At 48.9% G+C, this 19,042-nt stretch overlaps 2 protein-coding genes across 6 annotated transcripts; one reads left to right on the top strand and one right to left on the bottom strand.

The window, feature by feature from the left end:
- Positions 1-6,772: 6,772 nt before the first annotated feature.
- LOC120411465 lies at positions 6,773-9,821 on the bottom strand. The gene is made up of 2 exons (XM_039566471.1): positions 9,033-9,821; positions 6,773-8,653 (listed from the first exon to the last, which is right to left on the bottom strand). The coding sequence occupies exons 1-2, from the start codon at positions 9,496-9,498 to the stop codon at positions 8,397-8,399; spliced, it is 723 nt and encodes a 240-aa protein (XP_039422405.1). The 5' UTR covers positions 9,499-9,821; the 3' UTR covers positions 6,773-8,396.
- A 122-nt stretch (positions 9,822-9,943) lies between these two features.
- On the top strand, positions 9,944-16,567 carry FOXD1 (forkhead box D1). Of its 5 annotated transcripts, none has more exons than XM_039567692.1 (3): positions 9,944-11,281; positions 15,364-15,499; positions 15,600-16,567. In XM_039567692.1, the coding sequence occupies exon 1, from the start codon at positions 9,994-9,996 to the stop codon at positions 11,257-11,259; it is 1,266 nt and encodes a 421-aa protein (XP_039423626.1). In that variant the 5' UTR covers positions 9,944-9,993; the 3' UTR covers positions 11,260-11,281; positions 15,364-15,499; positions 15,600-16,567. The 5 variants fall into 5 exon arrangements, with proteins under 5 accessions (XP_039423626.1, XP_039423625.1, XP_039423622.1 ...); XM_039567691.1 differs by having other exon boundaries at positions 13,685-15,499; XM_039567688.1 differs by having other exon boundaries at positions 9,944-13,826.
- Positions 16,568-19,042: the final 2,475 nt, after the last annotated feature.

Genomic DNA, 19,042 nt, shown 5'->3' with positions numbered 1-19,042 from the left:
AACCGATGCCCCCAGCTGCCCCTGCCCAGCCAGACTACTGAGGTTTTTCTGTTATCACCCACCTGTGTGTCAGTCTTTGTTCTCTTTCGCATTGCTTCCGCCTTGCATGTTTTTCACTGTGGCTTTTCCTCCTCTGTTACGTTATTGCAATTTATAAGCTACCCACCTGTGGCTGCTTGCTGCTGGTCACTGGATACCCTCTGTGTGCCCTCGCTGGATCCCTCAGAGATGTTCCCCTGTAGCTGTGTTTTCCATCACTCAGGCCTTAATGTGCGCTTTTTTATGTATTGCCAGTCTTTGTGTTATTCGAATGCTATTCTGAGAGCCAAACACACACCTCCCAGGCCCTAACCCACACAGTTGCTGCTGCCTTTGAGTATATATAAACCCTGTTCCTCAGCCTGCGTTTCTGAGGCAGAGATCATTCACAGCCGTCAATTTCAGTCTCCCACAAGTTTGCCAATGTGTTTGAGTTTACTCTGATGACTAATCTCACAGCTATTGGAAACGCTCATGTCTTGGCTCCAACAGAAGGCAAAGCGGTCTTTGCAGGACCTGTGTTGCACAGCAGAGGACAGGAGCAGATTTACGGGGGAAGAAGCCTGGCATTCTCATCAGTGCTTCACGTGCTCACAGAGTGACGAAAGAGAGAAGAAGCCTTGCTGCTCCACGGTCCCACTCACTACCACAACTGAACCCAATGAGCCTACTGGCACCAGTAGAAATACTACTGACCTTGCCATCTCATCCTGTATTTTAATGCCTTTTATACCAGTTCTTGTCTGGAATATCCTCAGTAAACTATTCTCTTTGGTCTTGTTTCTGTAAGACTATGTTAATAATTAATTTATCCTTCTTTATTAATTAACATTGTCTCCCTTGTTAGTAATCCCCAGAGCAAAGGTTTTGCCAGAGCAATAGTTTTTATGTGTCTGTAAATTTTCTTTGCTCTTGTGTTGTCTTTTCACTACACCAGAGCTGAGTGTTAATTTGTACAAAAGATTTTGATCCTTTTAAAATCAAGGCTTTTGTAATTAGTGAAAATTAATGATAATTCCGAGATGACTCCATCTGGTGGTGATAGAAATTCTCAGGGAGGTGATAATTCAAAAGGTGCTATTGAAGAGCAGTGGCCTCTGTGCCTCCCACCAGGTGAATTACAGATGAAAATCAGAGGATGATCAAACTGTAAAAGATGGTGGAGGACCTCCAAATATTTGATCCACTGTATCTGCAAAATTTGAACAGTCAATCAGTTTGTGGAGAAAAGATGGCAGGGAAGCCCATATTACTTTATCTGAACTAGTAAACCCAGTATATAATTCAGAAGTTGGGGGGAAAGCAGATTTAGGAGAAGGGAGTATTTGCGGATAGTTTGGGGAGGATAGAGTTTCTTAGGAGCTAAAAAGAAAGCTTATAAATTTATTGCAGGATGAAACTAGCAGAAGTGAAGAGAGCCAAGATGAAAAACACAAAACAAACCTGAGTCACTGCAAGCTATTGAAAGTAAAAATCGATCCATTTCAGATTTATCACGGTCTTCCATCAATATTTATGAAATATTTTGGAATTTCTAGGCCAAATGGTGATTACAAACAAGCAAAATATTTTAATAGACTGAAATACTGAAGTGAAAATGAATCACAGAAAGCTTATTCCAAGATAGAAACTGTAGAAAATGCTGATCCAGCTGTCATTTTAGGATTAGCTGGTCTAGAGATATGATCTCATATGCCCTCATATGAGATTTTTGAAGACAAACTATGATGAAAACCACATCACTGAGTTGTATCAGGACTCAGCTAAAGTGGTTCAAGAGTGGCAGTTCAAGGGACTCTAAGATTTGGTTACATTTTGTAGATCAAGCAGCAGACCTTCAAAAAACAAACTTTACATCTGAGAAAAAGCATTTTAGCATGCTAAAATAGTATTGGCTTGTTTTCTTCAGGTTGTTTTTGGTTTTTTTTTTGTAATTGCATAATGGGGAACATAAACCTAAAGCTGGATTTACTTTTACCTGAAGAACTTCTGCTGAGAAATGAAGCAGATCCAAGGGCTGTACCACTGAAAGGGACTCTGAGCTCAGTAAGCAGCTTTTCAGTTCTGAAAAAGGGTGGAAGTCATGACGTCAAAACCATCAAAGAGCATACATTGCTATAGGAAAGTTCATTATCTACACAGAAGCTGCATAAGAGTGGAGGAAGATCATTAAAATGGTTACTTGGAAAAATTGTTTCCTAAATTATACGGAAGTTTAAGGGCAAAAGAATGACATTTGCTGTCAAAATGCCAGTGGAAAAGCTCTTCTAAAAGTCATGGCCAGTGCTGCATAATTAATAACAGGGCTTGTTGAGGAGAGGTGTTAGTATCATATTGAGGGAACTTATCACAGGTCATAAACATAAGTGATCAGGCTATAGTGAAGTAATATATGTCCTGATTATCAGTGACAGCAAGGGGAAAAAAAGTAGCCTTAGGCAGCGAAGGAAATCTGATAATCAAAATTTCATTTGGAAACATTTGTTCAGAAGAATGCTGTATTTAACAGCGGAACATAAGGGGAAAAGCACTAAGGAATTACAAAAAATACCCCTAAGTGTTAGTAATTTAATGGAGGAAAATAGCAGCATTATGAGGTAGAAGACTAAAAATAGATGAATCGAAAAGGAATCATCTCCAGATATCTAGACATAAGACTCATTGAAGAATTAACTTTTTAAGGGATGTGAAATTTTTAAGCACTGAACAGGAGCCCAGAAAGTTTGAACTTAAGTCTGATGCTGTTTTCATCTGCCTCTGAGTTGTAGGGAGTGATCGGTAATAGACTTCAGTGCCAAGGAAGAGAGACTGCTGCCCAGCAAAGAGTGTCCTTTTCTCACCATGCCTGTGGCTTTTAAACTCAGCAACCCAAGATACCTGGGCTTTTACGACCTCTGGGCTGCCTCTCTAACACCCTGCAGAGTCCTGCTGGAGAGTAGTTGGAGCAGTGCTACTTAAAGAATCCCCTGCCTTCACTGTACATGGTTCAAGCAGGCTTTGCAGGATATTTGGGAGTTCTTGTTAATAAGACTGGTAAAATCTCACCAAGAAAGGCTTGCCTGTTAATCTTGGTGAATAACAAATACCTTGATAGAAAATAAGTAAGAAGTAGAAGCCACCATATTCCTTACTGACTGTGTGTGGAAAAGGTGATTTAAACCTTAAATTTATGCACAGATGACAAGAGACAGACAAACGGATTATTCCTATAGGCATCCTATACACAGATGTGCTAGTTTGAAAGCAAACCAGTGGGAGATCCCAAGTCAGAATTACAATTTAATAGGAAAATTAAGATAAAGGCAATGATACAGAAACACTGGCTTAAACTGACAGAGTCAGGATATGACCTGACACCCTGCCGGGCAGGGTGGTCATAGCAGTCCAATTCAATGGTGGCTGCAGTCCTGTTGGAGTGATAAATGTCACTCTGTCAAACCAGTGATCCTGTAGTAAAGTCTGGTCCTTTTCTGGAGGTCCAGTGGTGATTATGGAGCTCTTCTCCTCTGGGAATCCAGTGAATAGTGCTCCCACGGTGTTCCAAACCTCAGATTACATCCAGGTAGGAATGCTTGGTTCCTCCCCCTGGAACACAATGGGAGATGTAATTCTATGAGTCATGCAGTGAGACTTGATCGCTCATTAGCAGAAGATATCCCCTGGAGGGAGTTATCAGGGATGTGCCATGGAAGAGATAAAGAACACTGCCCCACCTGGTTTTAACAAGAAAAACCGTCTTTTTTATGAAGATGGTGATAGAATACATACTTCTGGTAATTACCTTACATAATTACCTTACACTGTAACCTAAGACAGCAGAATTCAAGAGGACTTGAATCCTTCAAGCCATGATCACAGAAATGTTTCGACCTCTGCTAAGACCATGGTCTTTGTATTGTCTTTAAAAAATTGACACTTACAAGTCAAAACACTATTGAGACAACATGATGCAACATCAACATGTAAATGTGTAATGTATCACATTTTGCCCAGGATGAATCAGGACTAAATTTGGCCCACTTTAGAAGTGTAGGTGCCATCATGCTTCCTTTGACTAATGCCTTGGCAGCTGCAAAATTCTTATTCATTCTGGATCTGACTTCTTTGGTTTTCTAGACCTCCTGGTCCAGCTGGTGCTCAGCAGGAGGTAAGATGTGAGCACAGGTGGCAAGAGGCAGGAAGGCTGGACAAGGCAAGGGTCTTCTTCCTGCAACAGCTAGCTGTTATTTCTGCTCAAGTCCTGGCAGGAACCTATTACCCACTAAGTTCTAGATTTATCTTCTTTTTCTTTGATCACAATATAGCTTATCCCCAAGGATTTCTAAGCGAAAAAAGAGTATACCTGCCAATAGTCACTGCATATATGAATGAGTTTGTACTCCTTCGTACTCCTACTTCCATCTCTGCAGAATGAAATGGAAAATATCTCAAATATTTGAGACACTAATTATGGGATCTCCCTCCTAGTTTGCTAAAGCTTGTCTACAACAAAAATTTAGGGCTTATGTGGAAAATATTAGAAAGGGTTTCAGTATTTGATGAAGTTATGAAATTAAAAGTAACCTAAACAAACATGATTTGTTCATATGAAAAGTACTCTGCTATATCAGCTCTGGAAGCCAGTGCTTCATTTTGTGACTCTGATATTCTTCCACCAGCATTGGAAATGGCTACTGGCTTAAAAGAGTAGAAATTTTAAGTTGAAATTAAAACTGGAAAAGCAGATTTAAGTATCTCATGCTGTTTTGAAGGACTACTAGGAAAATAATAGGAGTGAGATGAACAAAGAAAAAGGTGGAGGAAATGACAAAGATTGTCAGAAATACTGACGTTTATCTTCCGTGATAGTCCAGTGATTCTGAAGGAGAACTCCTCAGCATGTAAAAAAGGTGGCAAGTGAAAAAATTTGTGTTAGAACTTACAAAGCCATGAACAGCAGGGAAAAAATATTTAACCACACTTGTTCCTTGTCTGTTCTAGTACAAAAATGAGAGCACATCACATTTAAATGAGCAGGTGACTTGCTTAAAGCAAATGAAAAGAGACACTTCTTACCACTGATAGATAGATAGATCCCAGGAGTATTTCACCACTGAATATATTTAGTGGTACTAATGTACTTGATTTCAAAAAATGACTGGACAAATTCACGGAATAAATTCTCTCACAGGCTATTAAATTCAGATATTATCTCTGCTTTAAAACAAACAAACAAACAGCTTGAAACCCAGGTTTCTGGCAGATAGAAATCGATTTTACACACTTGTTTTGTTCCTATATTCTTCCCTAAACATCTGGTCTTAGCTGATGTTGAAGTCAGTTTACGCTGCTAGATGTGTCTTGGTCTAACCTGATAAAAATGCTCCTTAAGATCAGAACATCGTGAGAACATTAAATCACATTTTACAGAAATGAAAAGCCCAAAGGGCCTTAAAGGAAGTAACTTACATTTGTCAGAACAAATGTACATGCCCTGCAAGGATTATAGAACTAGGGGGAAAAAAATCCCGAACCAACCTAACCAACAAACAAAACAAAACCCCAACAAAATCCAACTCATCAAACAAATAAACCAAACCAACTTGGTCAAGAAGAAAAGTATGTTTGATGAGGGTAGAGGGGAAATCTCCTCCAAGGATGGTAAATCCTTTTTCTGCAGTAGGCATGGCTGGAAGCCCAGATTTTTCTTCAGTTTTTCCGGTGTCTCCTGCCAACCCTCTCCAATGCATTGTGGTCACACAGACATTGTAATCTCAACCTCCACAGAAGGCTTAAAGGAGGTGTTACTTTCTGCAAAACTACATGGCGAGGGTAGAGGAGGATAAACCCCCAAAAAAGTGGAGATAAAATGGCAGTCACTGTTATACAGGGCAAAGAAGACTACAGCTGTCACTGTTATTGTCTCTGTCATGGACACCACTATCCTTTTGCAAGGTCATTGCTGGAGGATTTATTCATTCCATGACACAAGCAGCTCAGAATTCAGTCCAGTGTTTGACCCAAGACACTACATTCGCAGAAAATGTAAATCATTCAATAAATGGTTCTATACATTAACAGAAAGTCCAGTTCTGCAGCTCCAGAAAACTCATAGCACTTCTGCCAGTGTGCCAGTGTGGCTGCTTGAAAATGCCCTAATTAGTGCCCAGGGTAATCTTCAATTTTGAATAAAGGATGAGGGAAGATATGTAGGCTCATCTATTCCCTGTCCCAATATTGTCTGCCTTGCTGGGCACAGGCTTCCTCACTGTAGAAGGATATGTGGCCTGTGGGACCCCAAGGGACACTGTCCCCCAGAATAAAGAAAACATCAAGGGAAAGTGATGGCAGGTTCACGCAGTTTGACTTCTGCCCAGTATCCCTGGACACGCCACATCAACCAGAATGCTCCTGCTCTGGCCACCTCGGGCAGCAGAGAGCTGCCCAAATACCCAGACCTTTCTCAGGTTTGGACGTGAGGAACAGGGCTTGAAGGAGATGTTCCTGTCCTTACTGCCCTGCAGGAAACATCGGCAGAGGGGACCCAGCCTTGCCACTAGGGAGGGGTGTGGTTGAACAGCAGGAGCCATCAGGACTGTTTGGATAGATTGCCAGAGTGCTTTGATCCTGGGCTGCACTGATAAAATGTGGATGTTCTTTATATGCATGAAGAAATTGTGTGTATAATATATAACTAAAAATTATAATTAATATTAGTTTAAAATTCATTACTAATATTAATATGCCCAAACAATAAAAAATGGATAAACCCTAGCTGGGTAACTGTATTTCTCATCTTGCTTTTGTGCTACTGTGTTTTTAGGTGCATGATACATCAGATCATTCACAACCAGCAGGAAACTCTTGAAGGCAGCCCCCGAGATCCTGGGCCCAGGGTGGTAGTTTGGTGGTAGGGTGTGTGGGCAGAGAGGCCCGGAATGGATGTGGTAAGGTGGTCGAGGAAGTTCCAGCCATTCCGCGAAGGGGACTGTTCTTAGGCCCCTTCCAGAACTCTGCTTTTCTTTAGGGTCTCGGGGTCCCGCGCAGTCGCTGAGCGGGGGATTCCTGCCCGACCCTGCCTTTCTCCGGGACTGCTTTGGGCAGGGAGGCCACGCCGGGCCCCCTGCGCGGGCACACGGCGTCCCACAGCCGGCGCTCCTTGCCGGTAGATGGCATCCCCCGTCCGCGGAGAGCAACGCCGGGAGCGGAGCGGCGCGGAGCGGGACCGGCCGCGAGGTGGGGGACGGGGCAAAGCCCGCAGCCCCGCCGCTGGCCGGGTCTTGCCAAGGGAAATGCCACTCGCGGCTGTGCCGCCTCTGCTCGCCTTCCTCCTTGTCTTTCTTGCCCTTTTGAAATGGCACCTGCCGGATTGGGGACGGGAACGATCAGAAGATACTCAAAGACACGTCGCGATCTCCAGGGACTGAAGTAACATCAGGTCTTAACTGCCCGCACTGGAGGCTGACTCAACTGACCCCCCGAAAGAAATCTCAGCAGCCCACAAACACAGCATGCATACCCCGCAGCGACAGACGAGAGCTTGCAGTGTTGCCCAAGCCTTCCAGAGGGGTCCCCACCATCACCCCCCATGGCCACCCCGACGTGGCCACGTCTAGAAAAGAGCCGCACCCCAGCCGAGACTCCCGGGAACTCGGTGCTATCGAAGAGCCGCCGGTGTCACACGCGCAGTGAAACACCCGTGCGTCCTCCTTGCAGAGGATCGAGGGCAGACCCGGCTCTTTTGGTTTGTCGCTACAGTGGTTCTTCCCCGTGCATTTTTAAACTTCACTGTTCTTCATAGTTAAGAGCATGATTTTTTTCTTTTAAGGCGGTTTTTAACGTTCAGGTTGGGAGAAAAAAATAATAAAAGGGGGAAAAAAGGAAGCAGAAAGCTAAAACACTAACTCTTTGCAAAGAGGAGAAACCCCTTGAAGACGAAAAATCCTGTCTAACTTTCTTTTAGTAGCTTGCCCCAGGACCTCAAAACTAATTTGAAGAGAGATTTTATTAACTGTATGAACTGTAAATCTCGAGTGATGTCTCTTTATCTAAAGAAAAAAAAAAAAGTAGTCAGTTGCTGGATCTAGAGGTTTGGGGGGTTTTTCCATCGTCTTTTTTTCTTTTTTTTTTTTCCTGTTTTGTAGCTTTTGGTGGTATTGTCTTGCAGGCTCCTTAGTAGTGAGCAAAATGTAAATAGGATTATATGGAAATAGTAGAAAGGATTATGTTGTAAATCGATGGAGCTGGGTTTGAAACAGGGTGGCTTGTAGCTTTGGGTTAGGACAATATATTGAAAACGTATTTCAAGAAATTGGGTGTGTGAGTTGTTTGAAAAGAGGGATGTGATCAATAAGACTTTATGTATCAGTCTGCCCTTCTCACGACGATTTCTGCCGAAGAACGAAATGCTCCCTTGCTCCTATCCCAGTCGGATCTTGAGTGTGGTTTATCCTGCCAGAACTGGGAACGATGGGATTTTTCAAAGCCTTTCTTTTTAAGACCGTGGTAATTGCATTTCTGTCCAAATTTGTGGGGGTTTTATTTTGTTTGGATTCTTTCCTGGAGTTTTTGTTGCCTTTTTTTCCCCCTGCCTTACATGAAGGGGGCCCCGGTCTTCTGTCGTCGCATAGATCACCTGTAAAGGGAAACAGTGCCACTAAATTTGCAAGCAACCCTCTGTCTCTTTCTCAGGGGTGTTGCTCCTACTTAAAGCGAAAGTCCCGTTCTAAAGGACAGTGAATTTACTTCCTTTGCGTACAAAAGAGATTCTAATTCTCTGTTAGTGTTTCTCATAATGGAGGGAGCTGCTTCTCTCTAATAACAATAGCCTTACAATTAAACTGAGAATAGCGGTGTGTTTTGGAGGCTGTTCTTTGGGAGCTTGTGAGGTCGACATGGAGAGATATTTTATTTCATTCTTAAGTAAATTAAACTCTGGAGGGTGACGGGGGAGAGGAAGGAAAGGATGTCTCTAAACCATTCCGCGGACAGAAGTCTGAAGTTTATTAACTCACCATCTCCCTCTCCGATCTGATTTTTTCCCCCCTTCCTTTCCACGGCAAGCAGCACCCCGTCTCTGAGGGCAGCCCAGGAAGATGCGAAGCTCCTAGACCTTCCGAACGGTTTCTGGGAAGATGCTCCTGCACTTTGCGACAGACTTGCACTTTTTTTTTTTTTTTTTTTTTTTTTTCCGGGAGAGTCAAGTGTTACCTTTATTTCTCCCCTTTTCCAACAAAGATGGCACCGGTCTCCCCGAAGCCCACCCCCCGAGCCCCTCCTGGATACGGTGAGGCCGGGGAGGCCGGGACGGTGGCGAGGCGCCCTTCTTGGTGGGGGGAGACACGGCGCCGCTCCCCCCACCGCGCTCTGACGCTGGGAGCCATGTGATGGCCCCCTCGCTATAAGGCGGGGAGGAAGGCCGCCCTCCCTGGGACTAAGCCCCAGCCTTTTCACCGTGTTTCCTAAGGCCCGGCAAGCCATCCCCTACGCCCTCCCTCCTCGGCAGCCTCCTCCCCTCTCCTCCTCCCAGGACTAGGCTCGCTCCCTCCTGCCCCGCATCCATTAATGTCTGGGGGCTGAGGTGAGAAGAAAGAAGGGGAAACCGACTTCCAGGAGCGACGGCACAACCTCCCTGCGCCCACAATACCCGATCCCAACCCAAAAAAACCCGAAAAAGATCCCCAAAAAGGGGAAAGGGAGTGGGAAAAAGAGAAAGAGAGAAATCCAAACGGCAGCAAAAAATACCCCGAAACAAAACCCAAACCAGCCGCCGCCTCCGAGCGGGCGGCGGGAGCGCTCCAGAGGCGCGGCAACGGCGCTGGGGGCCGGCGCGGCTCTGAGCGGCCCGCCTGCCCGTGGCGGCGGCGGGGCGGCTCTCCGCGGAGCGGCGCGGAGGCCTGGCGGCGGCGGGGAGAGCGCCCGCTCGCCCGCCGCGCCGCGCCGGCCGCCACCGATGCGCTGCCCCGCCGCCGCGCCATGACCCTTAGCTCGGAGATGTCCGAGGCGTCGACGCTGGCTGAGGAGACCGACATCGATGTAGTCGGCGAGGAGGACGACGAGGAAGACGACGAGGAGCCGCAGACCCGCCGCCGCCGCCGCTCCTACGCCGAGGACGACGAGGAGGAGGAGGAGGAGGAAGAGGACGAGGAGGATGTGGGCGACCTCCACGCCGCCGCCCTGCTGCCGCGGTCGCCCGTGCGCGGCGGAGGTGGAGGTGGCGGCGGCGGCGGCGGGGCGGGCGGCGGGGACGCTGCCGGCGGCTCTCGGCCCCCCTCGCGGGGTGGCCCACAGAAGGCGACGGCGGGCGGCGGCGGGGCGGGCGGCGGCGGCGGCGGGGCGGGCAGCGGCGGCGGCAAGAACAGCCTGGTGAAGCCGCCCTACTCCTACATCGCTCTCATCACCATGGCCATCCTGCAGAGCCCCAAGAAGAGGCTAACGCTGAGTGAGATCTGCGAGTTCATCAGCGGGCGCTTCCCCTACTACCGGGAGAAGTTCCCCGCCTGGCAAAACAGCATCCGCCACAACCTCTCCCTCAACGACTGCTTCGTCAAGATCCCCCGGGAGCCCGGCAATCCTGGCAAGGGCAACTACTGGACACTGGACCCCGAATCCGCCGACATGTTCGACAACGGGAGCTTCCTGCGCCGCCGAAAGCGCTTCAAGCGGCAGCAGCTCCCGGCGCCCGAGCTTCTGCTGCGCGCCGTGGACCCCACCGCCTTCCTCCCGCAGCCTCCGCCGCAGCCCCCGCAGCAGCCGCCCTGCGCCTACGGACCCTACGGCTGCGGCTACGGTCTCCAGCTTCAGCCTTACCACCCCCACTCCGCCCTCTTCCCCTTCCACCACCCCTCTCCGCCGCCCCGCCAGCCCCCTGCCGCCCCCGGCAGCGCCCCCGGTGCGGCGCTGCCCTCCGCCGCGGCCGCGCCGCCGGGCCCCTTGCTGCCCGCGGCGGAGCTGGCACGGACGCGCTTCGGCTACGCGCACCCGCTGGGCCCGGCACTGGCGGCTTCCCTGCACTCCGCCAAGCCTGGCAGCGGCGCGGCGCTGGCCCGCTCGCCCTTCTCCATCGAGAGCATCATCGGGGGAAGTTCTGGCCCCGGCCCCGGCGCGGGCAGCAGCTGCGCCTCGCAGTCGACCGCGGCGCCGGGGCTGTCCCGCTCGCTGGGGAGCGCCGGGAGCGGCTTGCCCCCCGCCGCCGCCCTGCCCGCCACCTCCGGCTTCGCGGCACGGATCTCTAACTGTTAAGTGTTTGGGAGTCTTTCCGAAGGTAGGATCTGGGGTATCTCCTTTCTCCGCTGCTCGGACGCCCAGCGGACGCTGCCCGCAGGGGCTGCCTGTCTTTGCGTGGGGATAATTGTGACGGGGCTCGAGGGGCGTCCGCCGCGAGCGACGGACCTCCCGGGACCTGCACTAGTGCAAAGCCAGGTGTAGATCTAGATACTGCACGGGCAGACGGTCACTACATCGGAAAGTTACTCGCTACTCCTTAAAAAGAAACAAAAATGGTGATAAATAATTTCTCTAAACCGTAGAAGTTCAGAGATTCTCAGGTCTAGGAGCTTGAAAACCGTAATGTACAGGAGAAAAAAAAAGGCTTGAGGGAGGACAGCAGAGCAATACTTTTTCATTTAGTACACTTGTTTAATGTACTTTTATAAAAGAAAAGATTAACGTGTTTACACAGAAGAAAGTCAAGATTATCATTTCTTATTTTAACCTGTGTTTTGTATTATAATAGACTTACGGAGTTTTTTATTTTGTACTTCATGCGTATTCTTTACAAGGAATATTGTTTAAAAATTACTGGCAAGTATTATTGTAACATTTTAATGTAAAATTTTTACACATTTTCAAAAATAAAATTTTTAATTTTCAAAAAAAAAAAAAAAAAAAAAAAAATCAAAACCAAACCCAAAGACCAAAGGAGCCCAGCCAAACAATTGGCGTTGGATCCTTCCCTCTTTAGCACTTCTCTTTTCTTTGGGACACTGATAATTTTTTCTTCGGGATTAATAGCACAATAGTCAAGGAATAGTCAAGGAATATTCTAACTTGAAATTTATTATGTGCAGATTTGACCGCAAAGAAGAAAATCAAAATATGATCTTTGCAGTCAATGCATTGTTAACCCTAGCAGATAATGAAAGACAAAAAAAAACCCAAAACAAACCAAACAATCAAATAACAACAACAAAACCACAACACCAACAAAAAAAACCCCAACAAAACAAAAACCTACAAAAACCAGCAGGGACGATAGAGGGGATAAATAGAAATAGGTCTCTCTGGAGGGAGTAAAGCCCAGTTCTGTAAGGCACCAATCAGGAGATTGATTAAAAAGCCGGTTTAAAACTATTTTTATACTTTTGGGTGTGTTTTAAATCACAACTGCATCATAGTTTGGTTTCCAAAAGGCCCAAAGCAAAATACTACTAATATAGAGCATGTATTGAACTTAAGAGAGATTTGTTCTAGACACTTATGTTTCTGTGACGATAATAGTGGCATGTGTTTCTACTTTTCAATACATAAAATATAAAATGAGCTTTGTAATATCCTCGTGTGACGAGTTGATTAAATGTATAAGCTGTTGAAGTAAGGATATTTAAATGTACAAAACAAACCATGAAAGCAGCTTTTCTGATTCCAAACACTCGTTTTTAAACAGCGTAAAGTCCATAGATATCTATTTTATAGACTAAAAGAATTTTTTAACCAAAAAGCCGGCCTCAAATATTCGGAGCTTAGACATGGAAAAGAGAATCGCATGTTTTAAGAGTAGGCGTGTGAATGCTTGTTGTGGGCTAGGAACACGCGTTTTTCAAACCAGGAAAGCGCTTTTCAACTACGACTGTATTTATAACAATTTAGGAGACTCGGGGATCAGTTATGTGAATTTTTATAATAATAAAAAAAAAATTAAAGGGAGGGATGCCTTTTAGTGCTCTTTGAAGTGAGGAGGGATTTTACATGTAGAAGTACTTCGTCGGCTTGGTTTAAAATATTCTCGTAGATAGAAAAGTGGTGCTTCTCCGTTTTGTTTGTAGCAATGCTGTGTTAAAATAGTGGGTTTCAAAAAAGCAGAAAGACTGGACATAAGATCTCTGCTGGACTCCATTTGCAGTCTGGAGCTGGGAGGCCTCTCTGGAACCTCCAGGGTTCCTTAGCAGAAAAAGAAGTAAAGTCCGTTCTAATTCCTAAAACAAAAGGGAAAATACCCCAGAGGCACCGTGTACATATCCTCCGGGGAGAGCGCGTCTTTTTCACGAAAGACCGATCAATTCACTTTCGCCGGGACTGGCCCGGCGATGCGCCGGGCCGACGGGCCGGTGCAGCGTGGAGTGCCGAGCTCAGCAGAGGCCCCCCTCGAAGAGGCAGACAAAATCAAGCAGGGAAAGGTTTTGCGGGGGAGAAGGCAGCTGTGGCCATGCGGCGGTGCGAGGCTCCCCAAGGAGGGATGCTGCTGGCCCTCAGTCTGGGTTCTGTCTGCTCGAGTCCTAGCGCTCTCCACGAGCGGTTTCATGAGAAGGGTTAGGTTCCGGCGACGCACCCTGTGTTTGCTTCTCTTGGCTTCTCCGCTGTAGACCCTGGGGAGCCCGGCGACTTCCCCTGCGCAGAGCCCAGCCCGGTCCAGGCTGGAGTCTGAGTGTGCCCATCTCCCGTCCCTCAGGTCTCCTCAGAGGTATACGGCAAGCAAAGTGCTTGGCCACTTGCTCCTTCCACGCTTTTCGCCGGCTGCCTGCATCCCGTGCGGACAAGGCCTTCCCTTGGGAGTTGGTAGGGAAGCTGACGGGGGCAAATTGCAGTAGGAGGTATAGATTTCTTTTTTTTTTCTTTAAGGAAAAGGTGGTTGGGGAATAGGTCTGGGGTGGTGGTGGAGGACCCTTTTGCCTCTTCTCCTCGAGTCGGCGGGGAAGCCGCCTTGCCTCGGCCCCGGTCCTGAGGGTCCCTGTTTCCCCTCAGCTGCCCCGGAGCAGGTGCCGCCAGAAAAGGCGCCGGCCCCACAGCCCTTTGATGAGCTCGCAGTACCGCCGGCCACAGCGCCCCATTCGCATGCTAATAGCCCGCCGTGCTCTCCGCGGCTTTCAAGACTAACAGAGAAGCTAAGAGTGTAGTCCTCGCAAGGACCGAGCCCGGACAAACAATTCTTCCAAAACAGTCTGGGCCCTAATAAACAATCTGGTAGAACATGCAGTATAGTGTCGCCTCCTTCTCCTCCCAGAGACAAAGTGTGGATTCATTAACCCGTCTCCTTGCTCATCATACCCCCGTTGGGCTGAGAGACAAATTACTGGATCTGAATTGGGAGGGGATTGCTCTATGAGGGGGCTAATGTTTCAATCAGTTCATCCTGAAGGACCACACAAAAAGAAACTTTTTAGTTTATGGTGCTATTATGTGGAGTTTTAATCTAGGGGTAGATTTAGCCAAATGTTATCTATTGGGAATTTAATGAAGCCCTTATGTATTCAATCGTCTTTTATGCCACACACAGTGTCTCTATCCAGAAACGTTTCCTTCCACGTATTTCTTTGTTTCTGATGGGTGATTTATATATTTTTAATTAGGTTTTTAAAAAATTATTTCTTTTCAAGTATCTTGTATAACGCTTCTCTTAAGCAGGACTGTGTTAGGTCCCTTCCCACATTTCCTGTAGAAGAGGTTTCCCCTTCCCTCCCCGGTTTCAAAGATGATTAGTTTTCACGTCCACACACTGCGCCCTTCCCGCTGGAGTGCTCCCGCTGCCTTGTGCAGAGGGGTCGGACATCGTGCCCGCTCTGTCGCCACCGCCGTGGGCTGCGGCGGGCAGCGCAGCCCGGGGGTCCGGCCGAGCCCCATGGCTCCCATGCACAACTCCCCGGCCCTGAAGCTGCTCTGAACCCAAACCTTCCCCACCCGCAGCTCCTTCGGACCACACCTTCGGTCTGGTTTGTATTGAGAAGCACTCCAGGGGGCAGCGGGGTGCACATCCCGTGCTTGCAGGATGGTTTCAAATACCCAGGACGGGCCCCATCCCCAAATCCGGAAGACGAAAGAGAGGGGCGAGGCTCTCACCTGCTCTCAGCTGCTCCCTTTCTTGCAGCGCTTGTGGCGAGGGCAGAGCGCACGCTCGCCCCCGTCGAAACTGAGGCCTGTTGCGGGGTTCTGTGGGAAAGTGGATCTGATTTAACTGTCCCTTGGCATGGCCCGGAGACGCCACTCCGTATGTAATACTTTCCTTTAGTACTTAGAGTAAGTACGGCTGTAGTCTCTGATAATATTGTATCTGACAGAAATAATGGAAATTACGATCGTGGCCAAACCCTCTCTGTTCTGGAACTTGCTAACCAATGCAGATCGGTTTTTCAGCTTGTTCACAGTGGCTCCCCCACCTGCAGCAGTATTTTCCCTGCTTCCCTCGGCGCCGGGTCGCACACACCATCGGAACCCGGGCACAGGCGTGGACCGGCTGCCCTGTGTCTGCAGCTGGGTGCATCACGACCAGGTAGGCGTCCGCTCGGCTTCCGCTTCCACCGTCCCTTACCCCCAGGCCCCCAGTAACCTGCTGCAGATGACTGCAAGGCCTCTCCACTCTTCCCCAAAAGTCCTTTCTTCTTTGCAACCCTCACCGTGAGAGTCACGTCGAGCAGCCGACGTCTGGTGTCTGTTTGCTGCCCCTTCCTGCGCTGCAAAGCACGACTAAGATGTGTAGGAGACATTCACTCAGAAGTGTGTGTACGTGTGTGCAGGCAAATGGCACTTCAGAAGGTAACAAGCTGCTGCTGGATCCATGCTGCGGCAAAAACCACGCTCTATCCCTCATTGCGCAGACAGGTGCCCCTCGATTTTGGGGAGAGACGGAGAAATGAACGAGACTTCCAAGTCGGTAAACCTCTTGCTCCTTCTTTTTCACTTGCGGAAGAACTCTTGTTTCCCGCCACCCGTCCCCTCCTGGAGGTGTACTGCTGGAGACCGGCCCTGGAAACAAGCCGGCCCCTTCCCAGCCGCCCGGCTCGGCTCGCCGCTCCGTTACCGGCACGACCCAAAGGAACATAGGCAGAGGCTGAGGGGCTGGGGAGCCCCTCGACCAAACTCGCGACCAGTGTGGGTGGCACCGAGGGCTGTGCGCGGCTGCGCAGCGGGACAGAGCCTCCGCGGCCGTGGCGGTGCTCCGCGCCGAGACCGCGAGTGGGAGTGGGGAGGCCCCCGGCGGCGTCTCGGCGGGAATCACCGCGGGAAGCCCACGGAAGATACATAGCATACGAAGATGCGGCCTCAGCGCAGCGCCCCTGCACCGCCGACTGTCGCAGTGAGAGACAGAGAGGCACCCGCTGCGCTCTGAGTCACGGAGAGACCTATCGGCTGGGCACAGTAGTGCCCAAAAAGTACAAAAACATATGGACTGGACAGGACGAAAGGCACTTTTTTTTTTTTTTTTTTTTTTTTTTTTTAAAGCGCGGTGTCTCATCAATTTCAGAATTCTACCGCTGAGTTGAATTCAGAAGGAAATTTGTGATTGTGGTTTTTTTATTTTTCTAATCAAAATAATTAAACTTGCCCTTCCTCCAAGCCACACGAGACCTGTTGAATTGATTCTGTTTCCCTTTCGCTGATGCAGCAAAACGGCATGCAGAATTCTGCGGGCCCCCATATTTAGATGATAAATTACGAAATTTATGTAAGAAGCAAAAGGATAATGAGATAATTCATTTGTTGCATTAATTCGTTTTTTAAGACCGGGAAAGCCTTATCTACAGTCAATCCGAAGGTATTTCTGTCCCCTGCATGCGATAGAAAAGCATATGAGTGTATCGAAACACGTGTGAACGTTCAGGAGTGTGTCCCACACGCGGTGGTATCACCATCCAGTGCCCGCACAACTGTAGCACTGCGGTGGTCGCTCCTGCTAATGCCCAGGTTTTGGCTAGTCCTTTTAAAACCCGTGAATGTCTCTTCGTACCGCAGTGGTCATAGGACTGCTTCTCTGCTTTCATTGCAGGAGAGTACATGCACACCTGTATACACGAAATAAATTAAATACACAAAATCAAGATTAATGAGGTGAATTCCCTGGGTTTTCCTTTCGTAAAATAAACACTGTCACGTCTGCTTATTCAGCAACAACAAGACGAAACAGACAGCTTTCCAATATAAGTGTATACAGTGAAATTCCACCTGTCGGCTGCACAAGGGAAGGGGTAGAGGAGGACAGCCTCTTCTAATAAATAGACGATTAAAAGAACCATTGATGAGAAACAAAAAGGAAAGAAGATGTCCAGTGCCGAGCGAGGAGGGACAGATATATCAGGTGACTTTGCTCGAAAGTGGATGGGATGGGAAATTGCGGACCATGGAAAAAATAATTTATACTTTCATTCCAGCCTTCTTCTGATTGCACAAAATGCCGTCTGGGGCTGCTCGGTGGCCTCTGTCAAACATCCTTCCCTCCTTCCTGGAAATCTTTCTCCGTGCAGACGGCTTTGCCTATGAGGCAGCACACTCAAGTGTGTATCCTCACACTGTCCCGCAAGCGGTCGGCAGCCGGCGGCCTCGCTAGCACCAAACCGCAGACCTCTTCCTCTCTACTTCTTGCTTCTGTATGAGAAGCCAAAGGGCGGCCCTTCTCTGAAAATTAACCTCTTTAGATCGCTTTCAGCACGGCTTGCCTCCCGATGTCTCTCTTCCGGGTGCTCAAACATCTGCCGGCCGGGACACGATTTTCGGTAGAATCCCCAGCCCCGCCCGTCCGCCCCTAAGGCAGATCCCCCGTCCCGCGCACCGGAGAGGGGCTACCGACAAGAGACGTGGAGCAGATAGAAGAAAATACTTTCTTCCCCTCCAGCCTCCTCCCCACCCAGAAGGAATCCGCAACTACTTGCTAACACACATGGGCAAGCCAAACCTAGCGCTTCCACAAGAGCTTTTGAACTCAGTCCCGGAGATGCTGCTGCGCCTGCAGCTGCAAGACGGAGCGGCTCGCCCGGGAAAGCGGCACAAACCCCCGCGGCCGCGCCGGGGCGGAGCCGGGGGCGCTGCCGGCAGACCGGCAGGAGGGACCGTGCTCTATGCCTCCTCCCGGCCCCAGGTACGCTGCCGTCCTAACAGGGCTGCGCTGGGCCGCCCGCCGGCAGAGCAGACCACTGCTGCCGCCGACGGAGCACTCTGGGTTTATAACTCGCCCCGACGAGGACAGCCGTCGGCCCAGTCCTGTCCTGCCGTCGGCACCCACCGTGGGGCGCGCGGGGGCGTGTGGGGTGAGGGGAGCCCGGTGCCGACCCTATAAATCCCTCGGCAATTGAGTTCTGCACCTTTGATTTGGAAAATCGGATTCTTTGAGTGGAAACAGTTGACAGGAACTTAAAAGGATTAGCTGCATTCCACACAGGATCATTTTTACTCGTAACATTTTGAAACGATTGATCCCTTCCAGACCATAAACAATGTCCAGAAAAATGATCTAACGAGACTTCCATTGTTTCCTTTTGTCTACGAATCCCCTTTCGCCAGCAGTTTGATTAGGGACTTTGACAGGCTGGATTGTAATCACAGACACACACACACACACACACACACTTTTCCCGAGATAAGTGTTGAATTTGAAATTGTTCATTATTTGGTCTGTAATCTCAATCTGCCAGAAATCGAGCAAGTGCAGAGAAAGGCAGGTAGGGGAAGAAGGAGCAAAGAGAGCGGTAGGGAGAGAAGTGGGAGCTCAGTTGCCACAGGATGAGAGGTGGGGGCATTTCCCAAGCTTCTCTTGCTGCCTTTTGTACCGGCCAGGCAGAAGAAAGAGAAAGCCCACAGGTGTACACACCTGCTCAGAACATAGAGTAGAATACAGCACGCGCAGTCCCGTTCCCCACCGTGGCCCGAGACGACTCGAGAACCGCGGCCTCCCCTCCCCTCCCCTCCCCTCCCCTCCCCTCCCCTCCCCTCCCTCCCCTCCCCTCCCCTCCCCTCCCCTCCCCTCCCCTCGACACTAGCGGGGGAGGGAGCGAGGAGGCTCTGTCTTGTCATGCTGACCGACCGACTTTTCCTCTGTTTTGAC

Source organism: Corvus cornix, chromosome Z (assembly GCF_000738735.6).
Source record: "Corvus cornix cornix isolate S_Up_H32 chromosome Z, ASM73873v5, whole genome shotgun sequence".
NCBI classification, from domain to species: Eukaryota; Metazoa; Chordata; class Aves; order Passeriformes; family Corvidae; genus Corvus; species Corvus cornix.
This window is presented reverse-complemented; position numbering and strand designations above follow the sequence as displayed.

Bases quoted from the DNA above. Each gene is read 5' to 3' on its own strand.
- LOC120411465 (XM_039566471.1), bottom strand. From the start codon at position 9,498: ATGGCTTGCCGGGCCTTAGGAAACACGGTGAAAAGGCTGGGGCTTAGT. The intron at 8,654-9,032 runs GTGAGTTAATAA...TTCCCTTTACAG, and splicing joins TCAGATCGGAGAGGGAGATG to GTGATCTATGCGACGACAGA.
- FOXD1 (XM_039567692.1), top strand. From the start codon at position 9,994: ATGACCCTTAGCTCGGAGATGTCCGAGGCGTCGACGCTGGCTGAGGAG.